Source organism: Mirounga angustirostris, unplaced genomic scaffold (genome assembly GCF_029215605.1).
Source record: "Mirounga angustirostris isolate CCGP_5_RB_7025 unplaced genomic scaffold, mMirAng1.0.hap1 SCAF_2, whole genome shotgun sequence".
Taxonomy (NCBI): Eukaryota; Metazoa; Chordata; class Mammalia; order Carnivora; family Phocidae; genus Mirounga; species Mirounga angustirostris.
In genome coordinates this window covers 65,283,757-65,306,620 of record NW_026991710.1, presented here as the reverse complement: position 1 = coordinate 65,306,620, position 22,864 = coordinate 65,283,757, and the positions used below count along the sequence as shown (strand labels likewise).

Here is a 22,864-nt window from a genome sequence, read left to right as displayed (position 1 = left end):
GCAGCTCATTGACCAGAGAGGCATTTCGTCCCAGTCTTTTACACAGATACTCCTCTAAAAAGGAAGGACTCCTTACATTTATGTTGGAGAGTCAGATACTTTTCCTCACCTTCAGTCAAGGAGGTGGTAGCCCTATGTTATGAAAGAGTCACCGTTCAGAATGTCCTCGGCCTTTTGAATTAAACTGTCTTTGTGATTTCTTCCAAAGACGATTGAATAAAAAAACAACCCAGAGGTCAGGGGATTATCTTCTTTCAAGACCGTGCAGTCTTGACTGCACCATTATCACTAGAAAAATCTTAAGTGGCAAACATTCTTATTTCTGGAAACTTTCCATTTCAGCCACTTCTTGTGTTGTTCTGGAAAGCAAGCACAGACGAGGACACGAAGTAGACTTTCCTCATGTCACATCAGCTCAGAGGTGTCCCTTGTTCCAGTCTCTGAACATGGGGTGACACTTCTGAGTACAGCCTGCTAAAAGAGCAGGCAAGTACTCCCATGAGTTATTGGGTTGCTAAGCACCCCATTTGCAGAGTGATCCCATTAAATTACCCTGCAGCTCCAATTACAGGAACTCAGACCAGAGTCCATATTTAAGAGTGCTCCCTTGTCAGTTTCATCCTGGGGCTTAAATTGAATTCTTAATGTTAGTAGAGCAAATTAAAACATTTCCTAATTCTGCTAGAGGTAGCAGAGGAATCATATACTGGGGCCCCCTTCCCAATGTGGGCAGGGAAAATAGGTCATATTTGCTAAGAAGGGTCACTTAAATTCCCTTTTGGTTTCCATTAAAGTCCCGCATGCAATGTCCTCAGTCACAGCTGCAAACTTAGATGCCAGAGTGCTCATTTTCATAAATAGTCACATTCACCCCTCACTGTTTTCAACTTTGCAGTAACTTTCTAGAACACACTGTTTTAATTAACACTGACTTATCCGAGTTAAGGTCAGAATTCCAGATAGGCTAGAATAATTTGGTTGTAGAAGAAGATTCTGGATTTCTTTTATAAAGTTTTTTTCCTGCTGTTGCCTCTTTTTTAGTGTATGGGTATGTGTGTGGGGGTGGAGGGTTAGCCTTATTAGGTAGGCTATTTTCATTTAAGTGTCTTGAAGTTTACAGTAAAATACCATGCAGGTGGTCCCCAAGTTAGGCACGCCTAATGTGCCTAACTTGTGAATCTGTTTTGCATTTGTAGTGCCCATTGCATAATAACCTTTCCCCAACCCACCTCACTGCAAAACTCCTCTCCTCTTCTTCCCTTCTTGCCATTTGCTGGCTCCAAAGAACAATCCTGGGGTTCTTGGCCACTGATGCCAGTTCGAGTACGACTTGGGTAAATTTCTGATCTACCACGTCTTTTCCATGACATCCTTTCTTCCTCTTGAAGCAATTACTCATGCAATACAGTTTCTGTGTGTCCTGTGATTTTCATTGCTCTGAACTCTGCTAATGCTTCCTCAGGCAATTTTCTCATATAAATGGTATAGTGTTTAAGACCATGAATCAGACAGACAAGTTCAGGAGTTGGTTCTACCACATATCAGCAATATGACTTTGCTTTCTATGCCTCAGTCTTCTGACCTATAAAATTGAGATAATAATATAATTATACTTATTTCTTAGCCCTGTTATGAGTATCTTGTAAAACATAAGTTGGACAGTATGGTGGGGACACATTGTAAGTGCTCAAAAACGTGATTTGTTGCTGTGCGTTATTATTTTTATTTTAGTTTCTTCTTTATTTTTCTTTCTTGCTCTATTCTCTCTTTTCTGATTTTTACTCAGGTGTTTGAGAAAAACAAGTTTTTCCCCCTTTTGATTATCTCCCCCCATTTCTGTGTTTTTCAAGCTGGGGCACAGGCAACAACAAGCAGTAGTCCTTAGTGAGGGCTGGCCTGGGTGAACTCTACTTTGTTCTTCTGCTACTCTTCACCACTTACTAGTCCTGAGTGAGCCCCATTCATAGCTGCTGAAGATCAGAGAAATGCCGGGGATGCATTTAAATCAAGAAAAGCGAAACAATCTGCTTGGGTGGGGAGGGTGAGGGCATCAGATATATTAGCAGTGAATACCATATCTTAAAATTTCTAACAAGGCTCTTCAGAATTCTGGGATTTCTACCTGAGTCCCCATCCCCTTCAAATTAAATCTGCTTTTGGATTCATACAATTTTTCAAGATAATGTTAATGGAAAAAACAAAATAGTTTCTTAATTGATTTTATTATTTTTCTTATTTGTATAATTGTTACTATTGTGATAGTATATTTTTTTATTGAAATTGCATAGCATCTTAGTTATATTCAACATTAAATAGGCCTTTGTGTTGTAGTCTATAAAATTATTTCTATGGGGAAAATGAGTTCTAAGTCCTTAATACCTAACTAATGAAAGAAATTTTTAGAAGGTTACAAGTTTGTAAATGGAGGACCGCATGTATAGTATAAGATGTGTAATGCAGGTGATCTTTTACTAGGCCCAACCACCATTCTGTCTAGATAAGACATTTACCAGGGGAGATGCAAGAACTCATTTAATGTCAAATGAAAATGTTATTTCTCTGCAATTGGATTGGCTTTTATATTAGTCAGGGTTCTCCAGAGAAGTAGAACCAATAGGATATAAACACACACACACACACACAGAGACAGAGAGAGAGAGAGAGAGAGAGAGAGAGAGAGAGACTGACTTATTAAAGAAATTGGCTCATGCAGTTTTGGAATCCAAAAAATCCCACAATCTGCTATCTGCAAGATGGAAAACCAGGCAAGTTGGTGATAGAGGTCAGTTCGGGTTTGAAGGCCCAAGAACTGGTGGACCACTGGTGGAAGGTCTGAGAACCATGGCTCCAGTGTCTGAGGACACAAAAAGATGGATATTCCAGCTCACGAAAAGAGACATAATTTGTCCTTCCTTCTCCTTTTTGTTTTATTTAGGTGCCCAAAGGATTGGAAGATGCCCCCTCCCCCTCCCACTGGTGAGGGTGGATCTCTTTTCTCAGTCAACTGAATGAAATGCTAATCTCTTCTACAAATACCCACACAGATACACCCAGAGATAATATTTTACCAGCTATCTGGACATCTCCTAGCCCTGTCAAATTGACACGTAAAATTAAACATCACAACTTTTAATCAATCCCCTTTGTAAATGGAAGTCTTATCCTTTAGCTCAGGTTTACTCCATGACTGAGTTGAGTATGAAGGCTATAATCATGGAGGTGTATTGCATTGAATATGATATTGAAACCCAATTTCTAAATTCCTAAAAATATAAACAAACACAGAATTTGTTTGCTCATGTTTTTAAATTGGAGAGGTTGAAGAACTGTTGCAGATTTACTTTTGGACTAGTTTGAGTAATTTATCAACATTCAGCCTGTTTCCATTATCCTTGCCCACCCACTGGTTCAATCAAATTAAGAATTTTAACACCAGGCATTTAAAAGGGAAAAGAAAAAGAGATTCATGCATTTGGATTCTTCAAAGAGAAAATGAGAGAGAATTCATGCCAATTTCTGTATTTTCTTACTTCTCATCCCAAGTTACTGCTGTCCTTGGCAAGCAAGTCATCCTCAAATTGTAGATTGTGTACCATATATCTATTTGAATTCCCTGGGGTGCTCATTAACATGCACAGTCCTGGGGGCCACCCAGACTTTCTGAGTTGGAATTTCTGGAGTTGGGGTTTGGCAAATTGCATGGTTAACAGTCTCCAAAATGGTCTGTATGAACTCTGAGGTTTGAGAACCACTGATGCAGACATTCTGCCTTAGGATGTATATGGTTGACAATGAATATGATGTTAATGACCCCTTTTGAGTCAGGATTTGGTTTTGCTGGACCTCCATTTTTTAGATTTTTGTCATTTTCCTTGTCTTTACATGGTTTGCTCTGTTCATGAGTGTTGTCTGTGTCTTAATCTATTCTTCTTATAAGTACCTCAGTCATATAGGATTAGGGCCCACCCACTGAACGTCATTTTATCTGATTTACCTCTTTAAAGGCCCTGTCTCCAAATACAGTCACATTCTAAGGCACTGAGAGTTGGGACTTCAACATGTGAATTTGGAGGGAGGCAATTCAGCCCATAACAGTCTAGATGGATTTCAAAACACTATATAAATAAGTGTAAGATGAACACTACCGATTTATGATCAAGTTCCCTCCCCATTCTGGCTCCTGGCCATTGGAAGGAAGCTTATTCCTGATTAGTCTCTATGTCTCCCTCCTCTAAGGCAGCAGGAAGAAGGTAGGGACAATGACAACTTGCTTTTCCTTGGCTCTGTTCCTCTGAAGCTCCATTTCTTGGACTGTAGGAGAGTCTAATTACTATGGACTCAGCTGCTTTAACGACTAAGAATGGTGGCTTTTGAAGGAAATATGAAGCCAAAAGTCTCTTCCTAAGTAATTCTAAGATGGCCTTTCCTTTTATTTTTTTTTAACTGGACAACATCTGCACTGATTGTGCAAGAGCAGTGGTGGCTGAAACTGTGGGTGCCTCAGCAGGAATTAAGGCAGTGGCACCAAGCTGTACCTGTAGTCATTATAGGACTGCCCCACTGTGCATTTGCACCGAAGGAAAGAAAATGCCAGTTCCCCTTAAAAATGCCCTTGCTGGTAAAAATGATTAGGTTTGCTAAATTTCAACCTTTGAGTATCCCTTTTTTTAGTAATATAGATGACAAATGGGAGGTATGCATAAAAGCACTTCTGCACACAAACTTGTGGTGGCTATTTTGAAGAAAAGCAGGATTATAGGATTGAATTGTGAGCCAAATTAGCCTCTTTTTTTTACCCCCATGAAATACCATTTTAACTTCAAAGAACAAGTGATAGATGAACTGTGGTTATTCAGACTCATGTAGCTGGCAGACGTGTTCACAGAAATGAATGAAGTGAGCCTGTCACTTTGTGAAAAGCGACTGACAGTGTTTGATGCCCATGATAGAATTCAAGCTTTCAAGTGAAAATTGGAATTTTGGAAAACTTCTGTTACTGTGAACGTGATAGCTTACCAACATTTGAAGATTTTTCTAGTGAGGTTGGTGATTAACAAATGTGATTTTTTTTCATATTATGTAATGAAATGTGTCAATATTTGGGAAGCCAGCATAATTCATGGAACCACTATTTGCCAAATGACCAATGCATGATGCTACAAAATCATGTGTGTGTGTGGGGGGGGGGAAGATCTATTCAAAGTGTGAGATAGACCAACACATTTTTATGTAGCAGTTTATTATGATTTCAGATTCTCATTGCAACCAACATTTAAGAAACTCTAATTGTCAAGTTTTGCCATATTATCAGAGAAGAACATTCACAATTATCTGAAAGGATTATTACAAATGCTCTTTCCCTTTTCAACCACATATCTAAGTGAGGCTGAATTTTCTTTATTTACTTCAACCAAAATATATCGAAGTAGATTAAATGCAGAGGCAAATATGAGGATCTAGCTGTCTTCTATATAAATTAAACATTAGAGATTTGCAAAAATATAAAAACGTGCCATTTTCTGACTAATTTTTTGTGTTTAGGGATATATATGAAAAACATAAATGTATTTTATGTAGCATGGAATGGGTTTATCATTGCTATTTTAAAATGAATTGATAAATACTTATTTAGAAAAATTTCTCAGTTTCAATTTTTTTTTTTTTAAAGATTTTATTTATTTATTTGTCAGAGAGAGAAAAAGCGGGGCGGCAGGGAGCGGTAGGCAGAGGGAGAAGCAGGCTCCCCGCAGAGCAGGGAGCCCGATGCGGGACTCTATCCCAGGACACTGGGATCATGACCTGAGCCGAAGGCAGTCGCTTAACCAACTGAGCCACCCAGGCGCCCCCAATTTCTAATACAATGTATACCTATGCATATAACCCAATTAAAAAAGGCTTTTTGGGAGCCCCAGTAATTTTTAAGAGTGTATAGGGATCCTGAGATCCAATAGTTTGAGGATACCGAATTAGACATTTTTCTAGCTATGTTGTGGTAATTAGTTTAGAGTTAACTTTGATTCATGGTACACTTGGAAACAAATATATTCACTATCTGAATGCTAAACATGGCTTGACTTTTGCTTTTTTCTCCTTGGGAGAAAAATCATATTGGTATTCTATACCAAACTATGCTCATGCATAGAGTAATGCCTGTTTTACCTTTCCTAATTCCAAATAAGGTTAGATAATCATGAACAAATTGGAAAACAAAAAGCCTTCTATAAAAACTAATGCTTTTGAGAGCTTTCAGTCTAATGAAGATGTATTGAAATTAGCAGAGATTAAATTCTGCCCTTTAGAAATGCAGTGGGAAATCTTGCCATAAATGTGCTTTTTTCCTCATTCTGCTCCTGTTTTGTCTTTTTCCATTTTACAGAGCCTTTGTTTCCCTCTTCTCCTTCTCATCTTTCTTTCAGACCTTTTCTTTTATTCATTTCTCCCCCTTTTCCCTCTGTCTTATTATAGCTGGAGGTAATTTCTCCTGTGCTGCAGTGTGTGGTTTCTGCGGTGTCCTCTAAGAAAGCTGCTGAATCAGTAAGTATGAGCAAGGCATTGACAAAGCGTAGGTGCGTCTTTACATTCTCAGCTCTAGGACTTCAGCAGTCTTCTGTTCCGTATGTAAAATTCAACACTGGAGTCTATGCTGTGCTTCCATTCTTAGATTTCTGGAGGCTGTGAAGGAAAGATAGGGAAAAGGATTTTAACTTAAGACTTCCGCCTTCTAGAAGAAATGACTTCAAAATAGGTCCTACTGTATACTGTGTTCTTCATAGATTTCTTTCTCATTTTTCCTCTAGTCCAAAAGTCACTCCCGAGTTGGCCTGAAATCAAGCACGAAGCAAAAGGTATGTTTTCTTCCCCTCTACATTGTTCCTTTAAAATATCATTATTTTGGCGGATGCTTTTATTTTTTTCAAAGAGAATGACTTGTTTTGGGAAGGTAAGGATACTCCCAGAAATAAGGCATTTTGGGATTTTCATTTACTTTGCTTCTACAATAGCAAAACTGAAATGGGACAAGAAATCCTTGAAATGAAATGGAACGAGAGAGATTCTGGAAACCCAGTGACAGAAGCTGAGAATTTCCCAGGGCTTACAAGCAATTCTGAAAGCAAGGTCAGAAGATAATGTACCAGATTCAGTGCTCATATTTTTTAAGCCCTTTACTTTTTAAGTAAAGGAATTTGCTTCTATCTCAGTTCCTGTTTTCACTAAACTTTATTCTCTCAGGATCTGCTATGGAGAATGACCCTCACCTATGACCCATGGTGAATTGGCTAAAACATGAGCTCTGAGTTAGAATTGGTTTCAATTTCTGGTTCTGTTACTTTACTAGCTATGTGACCTTGGACATATTTGTACCAAGAAGATGACTGTACCTACTAGAGTAGTATATTTTAAGGATAAAATGGGATGAGATAACATTTGTGACAACACTTATATCCTAATGCCTAGCACAAAATAGGCACTTCATTTTTAAAATCCTATATTATTTGATTGGTCCTTTAGATACACAGAACAGTAGAAAATTTGAAATTCCAAAATCTTAATCCCCAGATAGACACAGACACATACACGCACATTTACATATATTTAAATTATGTTAATTCCTGGTGACACATAGGGCAGTGATATAAATAGATTTATTAGAATTTGGAGAAGCTCCTGTTAAAAAATTCTTCTTCTTTTTTTTTTTTTTTAATATTTTATTTATTTATTTGACAGAGAGAGACACAGCAAGAGAGGAAACACAAGCAGGGGGAGTGGGAGAGGGAGAGGCAGGCTTCCCGCTGAGGAGGGAGCCCAATGCGGGGCTCGATCCCAGGACCCTGGGACCATGACCTGAACCGAGGGCAGACGCTTAATGACTGAGCCACCCAGGCGCCCCCCAAAATTATTATTCTAATGTCGATGTTTGAGCCTGTTGGAGTACTTGCCTAACCTTTTAGGATAATGGACGTATTAACTAGGAATACCTTTCTTGATGTCAATTGTTAGAGAAAAAAACACTTCAAGAATGCAAAGCATCTAAGAGGTGCTTAAGGAGATTAAAAGAGGTAACATCTGTGAAAGCTCTAAGCCCAGTGCCTAAGAACATAGGAGCTATTTTTATTAGCGGAACATCATATTGTTTGGGAAGAAGATGGGCAGACACGGGTTCCAGCCCCGCTTCAAACTTACCAGCTCATAACAGCGAACACCCGTAGAGCAAACACTGCTCCAGGAACAGTTATGAGCACTTATTTATTTATTTTATTTTATTTTTTTAAAAAAGATTTTTATTTACTTGACAGAGAGAGAGGGAGAGAGCAAGCACAAGCAGGGGGAGCAGCAGAGGGAGAGGGAGAAGCAGGCTCTCCGCCGAGCAGGGAGCCCGATGTGGGGCCCAATCCCAGGACCCCGGGATCATGACCTGAGCCGAAGGCAGATGCTTAACCGACTGAGCCACCCAGGCGCCCCTATGAGCACTGACTTAATCCTCTCCCATCTAGGGTGAGGCAGGGTCAGAAATGAAACCCAGCCAACCTGGCTCCAAAGTTTATGCTCTTAACCTCTTGAACAAGTGACCAGACACAGGGACTGAGTGGGAGGGGCTGGGAGGCAGCAGTACTGGGAAGTTCCTAGGCCCCTGGCGGGAGGTCATAAGATGTTTGTGTGCAGGGATGTGAGACTTAAGGGCTCCAGGCCGGGTGCTCTCATGCTCTATGGGCCCTTTTGCTCTTGCATGGTCGATAGATTGGGAGACAGGACCTGGAACAGGCAGGGCCTTAGAGCCTTAGAAATCGCTAACCGAGAAAGGATCAGGACCCTCCCGTGTAAATCAGGTTGTTTTTATGCTTTATTTCCTCTCTGTGTTTACTTTCTGTTTGCTTAAAAGTGCCAAGTATCCTGGTATCCCCAAAGAACTTATGTATGAGTTTTGGTCAGAACTTTAAGGGGAAGCTGACCTGCAGGCTAGCATGGTAGCCGTTCATTTGGCAAATGAATATTCTATTGCCCCAGTGTAGAATTTCAGTGAGCGTGTCTGAAATAAATAGATAGCTCTTTTGTCCCCTTTCCACAAAACTTACCTTCTACTCCCCAAGTATCTTTTCAAGATTCATAACCATATTGGTAGTAAAAATAACATACAATCAATGTTCTGGTACTTTGCAAATATTCAGTGGTTGCACTGTTTTCATTCGATTTTATTTATTTATTTATTTGTTTGTTTATTTTTAAATATTTTATTAATTTATTTGACAGAGAGAGAGATAGCGAGAGCAGGAACACAAGCAGGGGGAGTGGGAGCAGGAGAAGCAGGCTTCCTGCTGGGCAGGGAGCCTGATGTGGGGCTTGATCCCAGGACCCTGGGATCATGACCTGAGCCGAAGGCAGACGCTTAACGACTGAGCCACCCCGGTGCCCCTTCATTCGATTTTAATCAGAAAGAAAATTGAACTGCCAAAGCCTACAGTAAAGGAGTGTTTTAAGTATTCTGTCTCCTGCCCAAACATTTCTCTGGTGTTCAGAGATCTTAAGTTTACAACGTATATCCTTTCTTCTATTAAAACCATCTTTTCAGATCTGATAAATAAATTCACAGTAAGTTACACTTGAATTATATGGCTTAAAGTCTAATCTCTCCTAAGAGTGTTTGCATTTTAATAGGTGACAGAGCTAATGAAAGGGTGGAATTTCTGGCATTAGCAAGCAGGGGACAATTTTGGGTTGGTAGAAAGATCTTATCCTTTCTCCTAAAATGATATCGTTTACCTGTAAGATCGATTCTGGAGGAAATATTAACTGATTAGATGACCTAGGGTCACGAATGTATCTAGTGGGTAGGGAGTCAGGGCTCCAATTTGAGGCACCGAGGTTGGCATTTTGCTACTCAGCCCATGATCATCTCCTTCCTCCCACTCCATTCCCTGCCAACTTCCTTATTAATGAGTGTAATATCCCTTTTTCCCATGCAACTATAAGCTCTCCTCCAAACAAAAATTGTGTTTTGTTAATATTTGTGCCTTTCCTCTACCCCCTTCTTTGTGGCACCTAATATCTGAGAGCTTCCTAAATGTTGAAAAGTGCATTGAAAAAACAGCCCATACTCTAAAACCGTATTATGGACAATAATAGAGCCCAGTATTAGTCTCAGGTCCCTGGAGAAGTAGCTTATAGTTTTTCCTGCTAAAGACTAAAAAAGGCTCTTGCACGTTTCCTGTGGTATTATTTTCATTTTCTAACTCTACCGTTAGTCTCCATCAGCAGTGTTCTTTTGCCCTTCTGCACCCTCCTTTCAATTCCCACCCCCCATGCACAGCCTCTCCCACTATCAGCGTCCTGCCCCAGACTGGTACATCTGTTACACTGATGAACCTACACTGATGCTTCATTATCACCTGAAGTCCATAGTTTACATTAGGGTTTACTCTTGGTGTTTAACATTCTGTGGGTTTCAAACAGTGTATGACATGTACCTGCCATTATAGTATTATACCCAATAGTTTCACTGTCCTAAAAGTCCTCTGTGCTTCCCCTGTTCTAGTCTTTGCTCCCAACCTCTGGCAGCTACTGATCTTTTCAGTCTCTACTGTTTTGCCCTGTCCAGAATGTCCCATTGTTGGAATCATACAATATGTAGCCTTTTCAGACTGGCTTCTTTCACTTTATAATATGCATTTAATGTTCTTCCATGTCTTTTCATGTCCTGATAGCTTATTTGATTTTAGCGCTGAACACCAGTAGTCCATTGTCTGGATGTGCCACAGTTTGTTTATCCATTCATCTACTGAAGGACACTTGGTTGCTTCCAAGGTTTGGCAATTACGAATAAAGCTGCTATGAACATTCATGTGTGGGTTTTTGCATGAACAAATTGTCTTCCATTCATTTGGATAAATACCGAGGAGTGTGATTGCTGGATCAGTTTTTCTTTTTTCTTTTCTTCCTCCCAAATGACTCATAGCCTTTGCTTGATTGTCTTCAAATTTCTATATCAATTTGTGTGTTTTCTCAAATGTCCTTCCTGTTCTTGGCTGTGTATTTCCTGCATGGAGCCTCCTGAGTCCCTGAGAATGATCTATGCCCCACTTGGAAGAATGTAAGGAAAGAGACACACTATGTAACAATAGTACAAAGAAGTTTTTAATGGAACAGCTAGATTTGGGCAAGTTAAGAAGTAAAAACCAGAAGCTGAGCGTCTAAGAGTTAAAATTCTGTCTGCTCATGTGTTTCTGCTGGCATCAGAGAGAGTCATTTGGGCCCTTTACATAGCTGTGAGGATCTGAACAATGAATCTAGCTTAAGGGACATTAAAAGTCACTGCTTTCTAGTAGTGGCAGTTCCCCTTGAAGGTCCTGGCAGGAGATGGAAAGGAAATCAGACTCCTTGAAGTGGAGTCCATATTATCTTTCATCTGTGTTATCTTTTCATGGCCTATGAAAGATGCCCAGTGGCTTTCTGGAAGATGCAGCCCAAATGAAAAATGACAAAACAAGCAAGATGAATTTAAAAGAGATGGAGATCATCTCTACAGAGTACAACAATAGGGATTCGAAGAGAGCCTACTATTTTTTGCAGAAAAACAAAAACAAAAGTAAAAGACACCTGAATTAGCATTTCTATGTTTTGCTTTTTAAAAATGCTATTTTACTTTTCTAGAAAGAGGGAAGTTTTTCAGACAAATATTGTTCAAAGGATCAATGGCTGTGAATCACACACACTGACAGTAACTTTTACAGTTATCTCATTTCTGAATTGTATCCTTAAAAGACCTGGAAGGACAAACTGGGCATTTCAGCAATGTAGGTCAAATTCTATTGCCATGAGCTCCAGGGGACTGTCTGTCCAGTGCTTTTTCCCCCTCTTGGACTTGTGTTATATTGAATAGTATTTGGAAAATAGGAGCCTTAGGCTGTGGCTCTGAAAGTGTGTCATGGACTTTTAATGTGATGGCATTTATTAAATGGGTATTAGAGTCATTTCACTTTTCATCTTATTCCTTTCCCCCCCCGCCTTGCCTTGGTTCAAAGCAATCTAAGTCTAACCAAAGTTTGTAGTCCCTCCATGTCTCAGTCCTCTGTGGCTCAGGCCAAAGGTCTCCTTCATTCCTGTCTTCTCTCCCTTAATTTTCCAATACCCTGAGACATTCCAAAGATAGAATGCATGCTCAGACTTGCTAAAGTTACAGCCTAGTATCTCTAACTCAAAAGAGTTGGCTTTAAGGGTGGTTTAGGCCTATAATTTTAAGCATTCATTTAATCAAAGAACAAATGTATTTGTATAAATGCTATGGGAGATGAGGCCTGACCTGGATTGCTCAAAGCCTCTGCCATATATTTCTGGAGCAAATGAGAAATAATAATGCCTCCAAGTACAGCTCTCCTTGTTAAATGTTAAATATGGTCACTGCCCAATTCCTCTGTGGTTCTCTGAATTTCAGTAGGTCTCTTTAAGCTGGTCCTCTAATGGGCTTTTCTAGCCTAAATTCAACCCAGTGTTTCAGGATGACAGTCTCTCTACAAGGGACTACCAATGAGCTTAAACCTGGAAGCAGGAGGAGACTATGTGGGGGTTATACTGGGAAATGTCACAAAGGGTCCATAAAGCAGTCCAAATGCAATGCAATTTCTTCTCTTAATTGAAGGGAATATGACCTCTGAAAAATTCATGGCACTTCATCTCAGAATTGGTCTGGATACCCTTGTGTCCAGACTGTTCTGAAGTAAAAACTGATTTTGTATCCACAGCTTTCTCTAAGTGGTCTTTTATTTTAGATTAACTGAAACAAAGAAGGTATTTTGATTTGTATAAATTTAAAATCTTCCATGGTCCAGAAATGCTCTAGATAGGATTTCAGAAGGAAAAAATGAAGATGTATCTATTTTTCCTCTTTTCTTATAACAAAGACAATTCTCTATGCAGAGATTGGGTATTCACAGTTCTGTATGTTTTGTTTTATCCATTTAAGTGATTTTTTTTATTTGAGCATAGTTAGCACACAATATTACATTAGTTTCAGGTGTACAACTCAGTGATCTGACAAGTTTATACATGGTGCTATGTTCACCACAAGTGTAGCTACCATCTGTACCGTTACATTGCTATTACAATGTTATTTACTGTATTCCTTATGTTCTGCTTTTTATTCCCATGACTTATTCATTCCAAAACTGGAATCCTGTACCTCCCACTCCCCTTCACCCATTTTTCTCAACCCTCTACCCACCTCACCTCTGGAAACCATCAGTTTTTTTGTCTGGATTTATAGCTCTGATTCTGCTTTTTGTTTGCTTATTCATTTTTTTTTAAGATTCCATTTGTGAGTGGAATCATATGGTATTTGTCTTTCTCGATCTGACTTATTTCACTTAGCATTATACCCTCTAGGTCCATCATGTTTTGTCTGGGAAACTCTCTCCTTCAAATCTGAATGATAACCTTCCGAGTATGTTTGGTTGTAGGTTTTCCCCTTTCAGCACTTTGAATATATCATGCCACTCTCTTCTGGCTTGCAAAGTTTCTGCTAAAAAGTCACCTGGTAGCCTTATAGGTTTTCCCTTCTAGGTAACTTTTTGTCTTTTGATGCTTTTAAGATTCTCCCTTTATCTTAATCTTTGACATTTTAATTCTTATGTGCTGTGGTCTACCACCTTGGGTTTATCCTGTTTGGAACTCTCTGTGCTTCTTGGACTTGGATGTCTATTTTCCTTCCTAGGTTAGGGAGGTTTTCAGTTATTTTTTCATCAAATAAATTTCCTACACATCTCTCTCTCCTTCTTATTCTGGGACCCCTATAATGCAAATGTTTGTTTGCTTGATGTTGTTCAAGAGATCTCTTAATCTAGCCTCATTTTAAAAAATTCTTTTCTCTTTTTGCTGTTCAGCTTGTGTGCTTTCCATTACCCTGTCTTCCAGATCACTGATATGTTCTTCTGAATCCTCTAATCTACTGTTGATTCCCTCTAGTGTTGTCTTTTAATTTCAGTTATTGTATTCTTCAACTCTGATTCTTTTTTTTTTAGTATTTTCTATCTCTTTATTGACATTCTCACTGAGTTCTTTCATTCTTTTCTCCAGCCCAGTGAGTATCTTTATGATCATTACTTTAAATTCTTTATCAGGCATATTGCTTATCTCTGTTTCATTTCATTCTTTTACTGAGGTTTTCTTCTTTCTTTTGGTTCATAGTCTTCTGTCTCCTCATTTTGCTTGATTTTCTGTGTTTGTTTCTATGGGTTAGGCAAAACTGCTACTTCTCCTCAAGTTGAAGGAATGATCTTACATATGGTGACCCCTATGCAGACTGTGGTTGCTTGGTGACTTGCTGGCTGGCTGGAGCTTGGCTGTATTTGCTAGTTACTTTTTTAAACCATGACTTTTTACAGGGAGAATAAAGAAAAAAAAATAATAAAAGTAAAAAGATAATGAAAGAAGAAAAAAAGAGAACAAGAAAGAAAAGAACAAAACCAAAAAGAAAAAAAATTAAAAATTAAAAAGATAAATTAAAAAGTAAAAATAAAAAAAACCCCACAAAAAATCCCATAAAACCATGGCTTATTTCTGTGCCCCAGCACCACAGGATAGTTGGTGGGCCTTGTGCTTGCTGAGGTTGCAAACTTTCTGTGACAATTTGACCCACAAGTTATAGCCTCAGGACCTTGCAATTATGGCATCTGAATGCCCCCCTTATGATGGCCAGACCCTGTCCAGTCTGGGTTTTTGAGGTAGAGGCAGAGAGAGTGTTCCTGCAGTTCCTTGGCCCTTTTAAACTGTGACTTTTTTCTGTGCCTCAGGACGTCTAGGGCTGGGTGGGCTTGTGAATAAAATTGCAAGCTAACTGAGAGGACTAGACTCCCCTGTTATGGTGTCTGGACCCTGCTCCAGTCTAGGCTTTTTTTTTTTTTTTTAATATTTTATTTCTTTATTTCTTTATTAGAGAGAGAGAGAGAGACCATGTGTATGAGAGCTGGGAGGGAGGCAGAGGGATAGAGAGGGAGAGAGAGGATGAGAGAGAGAGAGAGAAAGAGAGAAGCAGACTTCCTGCTGAGTGCAGAGCCTGAAGCAGGGCTTGATCACATGACCCTGAGATCATGACCTGAGGTGAAATTGAGAGTCAGACGCTTAACTGACTGAGCCACCCAGGCACCCCCTTCGGTCTAGGCTTTTAAATCAGGGTGGGAATATAAACCATGTCATTCTCCCTCTGACCTAGAGAGCTTTCCTGCAGCTCCTCCATTTCTTGGCAGAGTTTGTGTTGTCTCTTTTATGTGCTAGTTGCTATTTTAAATCATGGGTTTTTTTTCTGTGCCCAGGGACAGAGGGATCTATGCCTGGTCCCTCAATACTATCTCCCCCACTGCTGTTGGTAGCATTGGGAGTGGGGGTTTCCTTTTTTACTGTGTCTCTATCTCTCTCGCTATTCTCTTGCTGTTCTCCTTGTCTTTAGCTTGTTTAGTAGCTGTTTAGTCAGCCCTCAGTTCTTCTTCAAAAGGAATTGTTCTATTAATAGGTGTAATTTGGTGTGTTCTGCAGAGGAGGTGAGTTCAGGGTCTTTCTATGTTGCCATCTTGGACTGGAACTCCATTTGAGTGACTTTTAAAAATACTGAACCAATATTTTTAAATATGTTTTTACATAAATACCTGGATTTGGGGTTTGTATTCTGGGAAGTTAGCATGGATTTCCAAATGACAGTAATCAACCCTAGCTGAACAACCACCCTCCTCTGAACAGGGCAAGGCACCTCCAGTTCACCACATTCCTCACTTTTCCCCATTGTCTTCCTGATACTCTCCACCTTACGCCTGTTATTGTTTTCATGGCCCTGAGAGATATTTGAGTTTTTGACCTCTATTCTATGGGATATTATACTACTTCTATTTTTTAGGCATTTTAAGTCCTTATATAGATATTTTAGCTGAGATCAACCCCAGCTGTCTTCTTATGAACACATTCTATTTAGCAAATTTATTAATTGGGGTTCAAGTTCTCTTAGTAACATGTTAGACTTTAGCAAAGAATTATTTTAAACTGTTTTTTTTTTCAGTTTAAACAGAATTTTTTCTAATGTATTATGATATTTAAGACTTTTTGGTAAAAGATAATTCAGTTTCATAAATCTTGCATTTCCTATCAGACCCTTGACTTACAGAATAGTAGTTCTGCATTCTGTTTAAGCTAAGAATAATTATCCTTAAAAATGGAACTAAAGACAGGAATCTGATACATGAATATCCTAGCTTCCTACATAATGATGTAATTCAAAGTCCAGACATTATTTGAAACATGAATATTGCAAACAAATATATTCTCAAACATCAATAACCTGATCACAAGACAAACCAATATAGGGATAAAATAGGAGGGAGAAATATGATAGGTCACAAAAAGAGGAGTCGCAAGGAAAATCTGGACATTAAAATGCAAATGATCAGATTCTGGGAGCCTGCTGCCTGAGCTGATGGTTCCAGAATCACAGCATCACTGTCATGACCAGGTCTAGATCTAGGATGTGATGAGCAAGGTAGATACAAAGTTTAAGAGGGTGCTAAAAAACTTAGTAATCATGATAAATACTTTAAGGCATGATTTAAAAAAATTTACTGCAATATTTTATAAATGAAATTAATGCCAAAAAATCGATGATGTATAAAATGATCTTGTTGGCCAATAGGCTAAAATTTGGCCAGCATTTAGGAATACTTAGCCTATGCCAGGTATGGAGCTAAGTACTTTTCAAGCTTTTTTTTTTTTAAATTTTATTATGTTATGTTAGTCACCATACAATACATCATCAGTTACTGATGTAGTGATCCAAGATCCATTGTTTTCGTATAACACCCAGTGCTCCATGCAGTACATGCCCTCCTTAATACCCATCACCGGGCCAACCAATCCCCCCTCCCCCCTCCCCTCTAAAATCCCGTTTGTTTCTCAGGTCCATAGTCTCTCATGGTTCATCTCTCCCTCCAATTCCCTCCCCCCCCATTTTTCCCTTCCTTCTCCTAATGTCCTCCATGTTATTCCTTATGTTCCACAAATAAGTGAAACCATATGATAATTGACTTTCTCTGCTTGACTTATTTCACTTAGCATAATCTCCTCCAGTCCCATCCATGTTGATGTAAAAGTTAGGTATTCATCTTTTCTGATGGCTGAGTAATATTCCATTGTATATATGGACCATGTCTTCTTTATCCATTCATCTGTTGAAGGGCATCTCGGCTCTTTCCACAGTTTGGCTATTGCGGACATTGCTGCTATGAACATTGGGGTGCATATGGTCCTTCTTTTCACTACATCTGTGTCTTTGGGGTAAATACCCAGCAGTGCAATTGCTGGGTCATAGGGTAACTCTATTTTTAAATTTTTGAGGACCCTCCACACTGTTTTCCAAAGTGGCTGTACCAACTTGCATTCCCACCAACAGTGTAAGAGGGTTCCCCTTTCTCCACAACCTCTCCAACATTTGTTGTTTCTTTCCCTGTCCATTTTTGCCATTCTAACTGGTGTAAGGTGGTATCTCAGTGTGGTTTTGATTTGGATTTCCCTGATGGCTAATGATGATGAACATTTTTTCATGTGTCTGTTAGCCATTTGTATGTCTTCTTCAGAGAAATGTCTTTTCATATCTTCTGCCCACTTTTTGACTTGATTATTTGTTTTTTGGGTGTTGAGTTTGAGAAGTTCTTTATAGATCTTGGATACCAGCCCTTTATCTGTAGTGTCATTTGCAAATATCTTCTCCAATTCTGTTGGTTGCCTCTTTGTTTTGTTGACTGTTTCCTTTGCTGTGCAGAAACTTTTTATCTTGATGAAGTCCCAAGAGTTCATTTTTGCTTTTGTTTCACTAGCTTTTGGAGATGTATCTTGAAAGAAGTTGTTATGGCCGATGTCAAAGAGGTTACTGCTTATGTTCCCCTCTAGGATTTGGATGGATTCCTGTCTCATACTGAGGTCTTTCATCCACCTTTTCAAACTTTTTAAAAAAGTTTGATATACAGAAGAACTTCATGAGATAAATTCTATTATTTCCCATCCTTCTTTCCATTTTGCATCTGAGAAAACTGAGGCTTAAAGATGTTGAGTGACTTGCCGAGGTTAGAGCTAATAACTGATAGAGCCAGGATTCAGATAGCTTGACTGCAGAAACTGCTTGTGTCCATGGTACTGTGGGATGGCTCAGCCTACAGTTAGATCATTAAGTTCTGCAGATATTGAAGTGAGTCCACTATCCTGGTATTCTTACTGGATTAGGGATAGGTTCATGACCTCAGAGCAGTCGTGTATAGACTGGCCTGGAGGAGCTGAATTTAATTTGATGGGAAGACATAGATTATTGGTTTTCCTATACTAGATGGTTTCTGTTCCACCCAGTCTTAGGAGAGGTGGGGGAGAGTGAGAAGGAGGAAGAGAGGTGGCAGGAGAGAGAGAGATCGAGAATCAGGAAATACTTATGCACACACAGAGAGAAAGAAACCTAAAGACAGTGAGACCAGGCCAATGAACAAATAACTATTGTTGGTAGAGGCAAGAATAAAAGGAAGAGACTGTTTCACCATAAAGCTCAAGCCCAGAATGGAGAGCAAGGGTTCCCTGGCACTGAAAATGCACCCATGTAACTCAGCCCCAGAGCTGAGTGAAATGGTGCTTCAGTCTCTGGGAGCATGTCTGAAGTCACTCCAGCCTATTTTCGGTTTCATTACTGTGTCTTCTTCCCCTGTCCTCTACGTATCAATAGTTTAGTAGATATCCAAAGGTATTCACTATAACCCGAAATAGCAGGCCCTCGTTCCCAGTTTCACAGGTCTCTCTTCCCAGTCTGAGTTGTCCTGTCCTCTGGTCCTTTTGCTGCCTTCACCCTGTTCCTGGCCATCTCTTGCTGGCTTTACACTACACTATAAGAGTGCTCATCAGTGGAGCCTCGTTTCTCCTCTTGTGATGCTTCATGAAACTGTGAAGAGCCCAGTTGTCTGTGATCCTTTGCTGACTCTCCAAGTGCTCCCTTACCTGTCAGTTTGCCCGGGTCCACAGGGCAGGAGGCAGCGGGCCAGGAGCTGAGAGGGTTGGCCAAGAAGGGTACGGTATCTGAGGGGTAAGAAAGAAGTTCAGTTAAATTTCTGGTACGCTACAAGCACATCTGCTGATTATGCCACTATAGTGGCATAATTCTGATGGAATATTTACCTTCAACTGTAGACTTGCTGCTGATGCTGCAGCCAGATTTCAAAGACGTATGGTAGAGTTTCCAGGAGCACTGCATTCACTAAAAATAATAATTACCCCTCTAAATCAGGGGTTCTCAATCCTCCCAAATCCAACAACCCCTTTGGCAGTAAATATATAACAAACATTTTGTAATGATTCCTTTAGTATTTGTATGGACAATATAACCCATTTACACATACTTTAAAAATGCTATAATTGTATAAGAAGAAATAAAAGAAAAATGAATTAAGTTAACAAACGAAGTAAATATAAATTCTTGGGCGGGACCATGCCAGACACATAGAAAGCTGTCATATATTTTACCTCTTTTTAGAATCATTGAGAATGGGACGGTGAATAACACAGTCTGATTGCTTTTATATTAGCCACTCAAGCCCCATGAACAATGTTATGGTCAGTGACATGATTTCCCAAAATGGTAACTGTGGTAAACAGAATAATGGCCTTTCCAAGGATGTTCAGGTCTCAATTTCTAGAAACTGAATATGTTAGCTTACATGGCATATTTTGCAGATATGATTAAATTAAGGATCTTGAGATAGAGTGGTTATATCCTTGTAGGCCCAATGTGTTCGCCATGGTCCTTATAAGAGAGAGACAGGAGTGTCAGAGTCAGAGAAGATGTGACAATGGAAAAAGGTTGGAGTGGTACAGGGCCATGAGCCAGGGAGTGTGGGCAGCCTCTAGAAGTCAGAAAAGGCAAGGAAAGGGATTCTCCCTAAAACCTTCAGAAGGAACATAGACTTGATGACCCATTTCAGACTTCCAACCTCTAAAATGATCAGATAATAAATACGTATTGTTTTAAGCCACTAAGTTTGTGGTGATTTCTTACCGCAGCAAAAGGAAACTAATATAGTGACGAACTCTTGCAAAATTCCAAATTATCGAAGTTTAATCTTTATAAAATTTATATGATAGCTTTCTTCCTGGGAAATTTACTGAATAGTCAAAGTGTACAAAAATATTTTGTGATTACATGTAAAATGGAGCTCGACTGTAGACGGAAATAATTATAAATCGGGTTTTTACTGTTTTGCCAGGCTTTCTGTTTCTCACTCTTCAGTTTTGTCTCTGCTCTCATCCACTTGCAGTTTTGGTTCACTTTTTGTTTAGTTTCCACCTTGTTTTGAGTCTCTTTGCCTTGTGACTTCACCTTCCCTTTGCAGAATAGCCCTTCAAGATGTTTCCACAAACATGGTTCCCTCTCTAAGACTGCCAGCTCTTAAAATTCTTGTTTGAGGAACATACTTTTTCTTCAACCTAGAATGACCTTCTGCCTGCAGTCTCTAGGTTTGACTGATGCCTAGTGATCCTTCAGAACTTGATACCATCATTTCCAAGCAGCTTTTTTGTCTTCCACTGTCATGGGTAGATCATTCTCTTGGGTTTTCATTGGTCCCTGAACTTACTTATCTTTTATCTATCATCTATTTTTAAAATTTTAATAACCAGATATTGTGCTAAGCACTTTAGATATCTTTTGTCATTTATATCATGTATCAATCCTATAGGTTAGTTATTTTTAAAATTTCTATTTTGCAGGTGGGAAAACAGACTCAGAGAGTAAATATTTAAAATCTAAATATTAAAAAAAGTTCTTGTTCATAGAGTCCTTTATATTCACAAAAGATTAAATTTCAATGGATTATATTTGAAAGGATTAAAAGTTTACAACTTTTTACTCATTAGTTATCATTTATTATACCTGTATATATACAGAAAAGTTTCCAGACTATGCCCCAGGCTTTTCAGGATGCTTGCCTTTGAAGTGACTGAATGTTTTGCTTTATACATTTGTGGTATTTGGATTTTTTACAGTGGTCAGTTAGTTGAGTCAAATTTATTTGGCTTTCATATATAAAATCTAAATAAAAATTAAAAAAATAAAAGTTTGTATTGGTAGTTTAAAACTTTGCTAGGTCAATCACACACACACATATATATTTTTCATGTGTAAATACAAATTTAATTCATTCAAAAATTAATTTGTTCTATACTTGCTTATTGAGTGTCACTATGAACCAGGTTCTGCTATAGGCACTGGGGATAAGGCAGTGAGTAAGAAAGACTGTGGAACTCACATTCTAGTGGGGAGTATATTCAATACTACAACAGGTCCCCAGTACTAAGAAGAGAAAAAAAGTAGCATAAGGTGATAGAAAGTGGTAGGAAGTTCTCTATTACATAGTCAAAGAAGGCTTCTCTGAGGAGCTGTTTTATAAGCTTGGGCCTGAATGAAATAAGGGAGAAAGCTATGTCAATATCTGGTGAAATGTGTTCCAGAATGTAATTTGCAATTTTTATCTAATAGTTTGGGTTTTATTTTGAAATTAGACTTAATTATATGAAAAGTACTTTTTTTAAAGATTTATTTATTTGAGAGAGAGGGTGGGGGAGCAGCAGAAGGAGAAGAGAGAGAGAGAGTCCCAAGTAGACTCTCTGCTGAGCATGGAGGCTGCCATGGGGCTTGATCCCAGGACCCTGAGATCATGACCTCAGCCGAAACCAAGAATCTGGTGCTCAACTGATTGTGCCACCCAGGTGCCCCAAGACTTCTTTTTTTATGGTGAAAAAATTTAGTCACTGGACTCAGTTTGGATGATCCCAATTTTGTTGGCAACATCCAAAGCATCACAATCAGGAACCAGGTGAACACAGGCCTTCTTCTCTCCATGGGCCTAATCAGGGTGTTGACCTTGGCCATGTCAGTGTCATAGAGCTTCTGCACAGACTGATCTGGTACTTGTTGGCCTTGATATCCACAATGAACACAAGTGTGTTGCTGTCTTCTATTTTCTTCATGGCTGACTCTGTAGTCAGGGGGAACTTGATGATGATGATGGCATAGTGGTCAAGCTTGTTTCTCCCGGGGGCACTCTTTCCAGGACATTTGGGCTGCCTTTGGAGATGCAATGTCTTGGGCCATTGGAATATGGGTGACGTGTGGATCTTCTTCTTCTTCTTTTTTTTTTTGTGACTGTGGACACTTTTCAGCACCGCTTTCTTGGCCTTCACGGTCTTTGCTTTGGCTTTGGGAGTGGCAGGGGCTTCCTTCTTTGCCTTTGGCACCATCTTTGTGAAAAGACTGTATGAAAAGTAGTTATTGATGTGCTAAATGCTTGGTGGGTGAGGTGGACTGCTGGATAACAGGGAAATGTGAGGTCTGACCTTGGCCACCTAGGTGATGACCTTGATGGGAACTGAGAACAACACATATAAAAATATCAAATGGAAACAGTATACAATTATTTGGTGTTAAATTGTATGACACAGATTCTAGGTTTGGGGGGACCCTGTTGGGTCTTACACTTCCCGAAGTAAGAGTATAATTTTGCTAGATTTAAAGATTTTAAAGACAAGTCCATAGACTGAAGCAAGAAGGTGAAAAAAATGTTCTTTAATGGAACTTTAGTTCTCATTCCTTTGGGATTTACTTCTTTTAGGAGCTATTTATGGAGTCTGTGAAATATGATTCTAACAGGGGATAGGAAATGATCAGGAATCCAGAAAATCGGTTTGCAGTCTGTGGTATCCTGAATAGTGGGAGCTTTCCATGGACCCAGACTCCTGAGTCACTGAAGTATGGTGGGAAGGGTAACATGCATTCTTTTTTTCCTACTTCTCTTTCCCATCACTCCTCTGTGCTATG

General features: G+C 39.2%; 1 protein-coding gene and 1 pseudogene across 5 annotated transcripts in view; one reads left to right on the top strand and one right to left on the bottom strand.

Annotated features, from left to right (window-relative positions):
• RASGEF1B (RasGEF domain family member 1B) overlaps nt 1-22,864 on the top strand; it is a 556,303-nt gene that overhangs the window by 105,987 nt on the left and 427,452 nt on the right. For 4 of the 5 annotated variants that reach the window (XM_064584681.1, XM_045880908.3, XM_045880910.3 and 1 more), the window contains one exon: nt 6,798-6,845. In XM_064584681.1, the coding sequence (XP_064440751.1) occupies nt 6,798-6,845 (48 nt within the window). Of the gene's footprint in view, nt 1-6,465; nt 6,535-6,797; nt 6,846-22,864 lie in introns of all 5 variants that reach the window. The other variant, XM_045880909.3, reaches the window with a different exon arrangement.
• On the bottom strand, nt 21,792-22,287 carry LOC135362875 (large ribosomal subunit protein uL23-like; annotated as a pseudogene).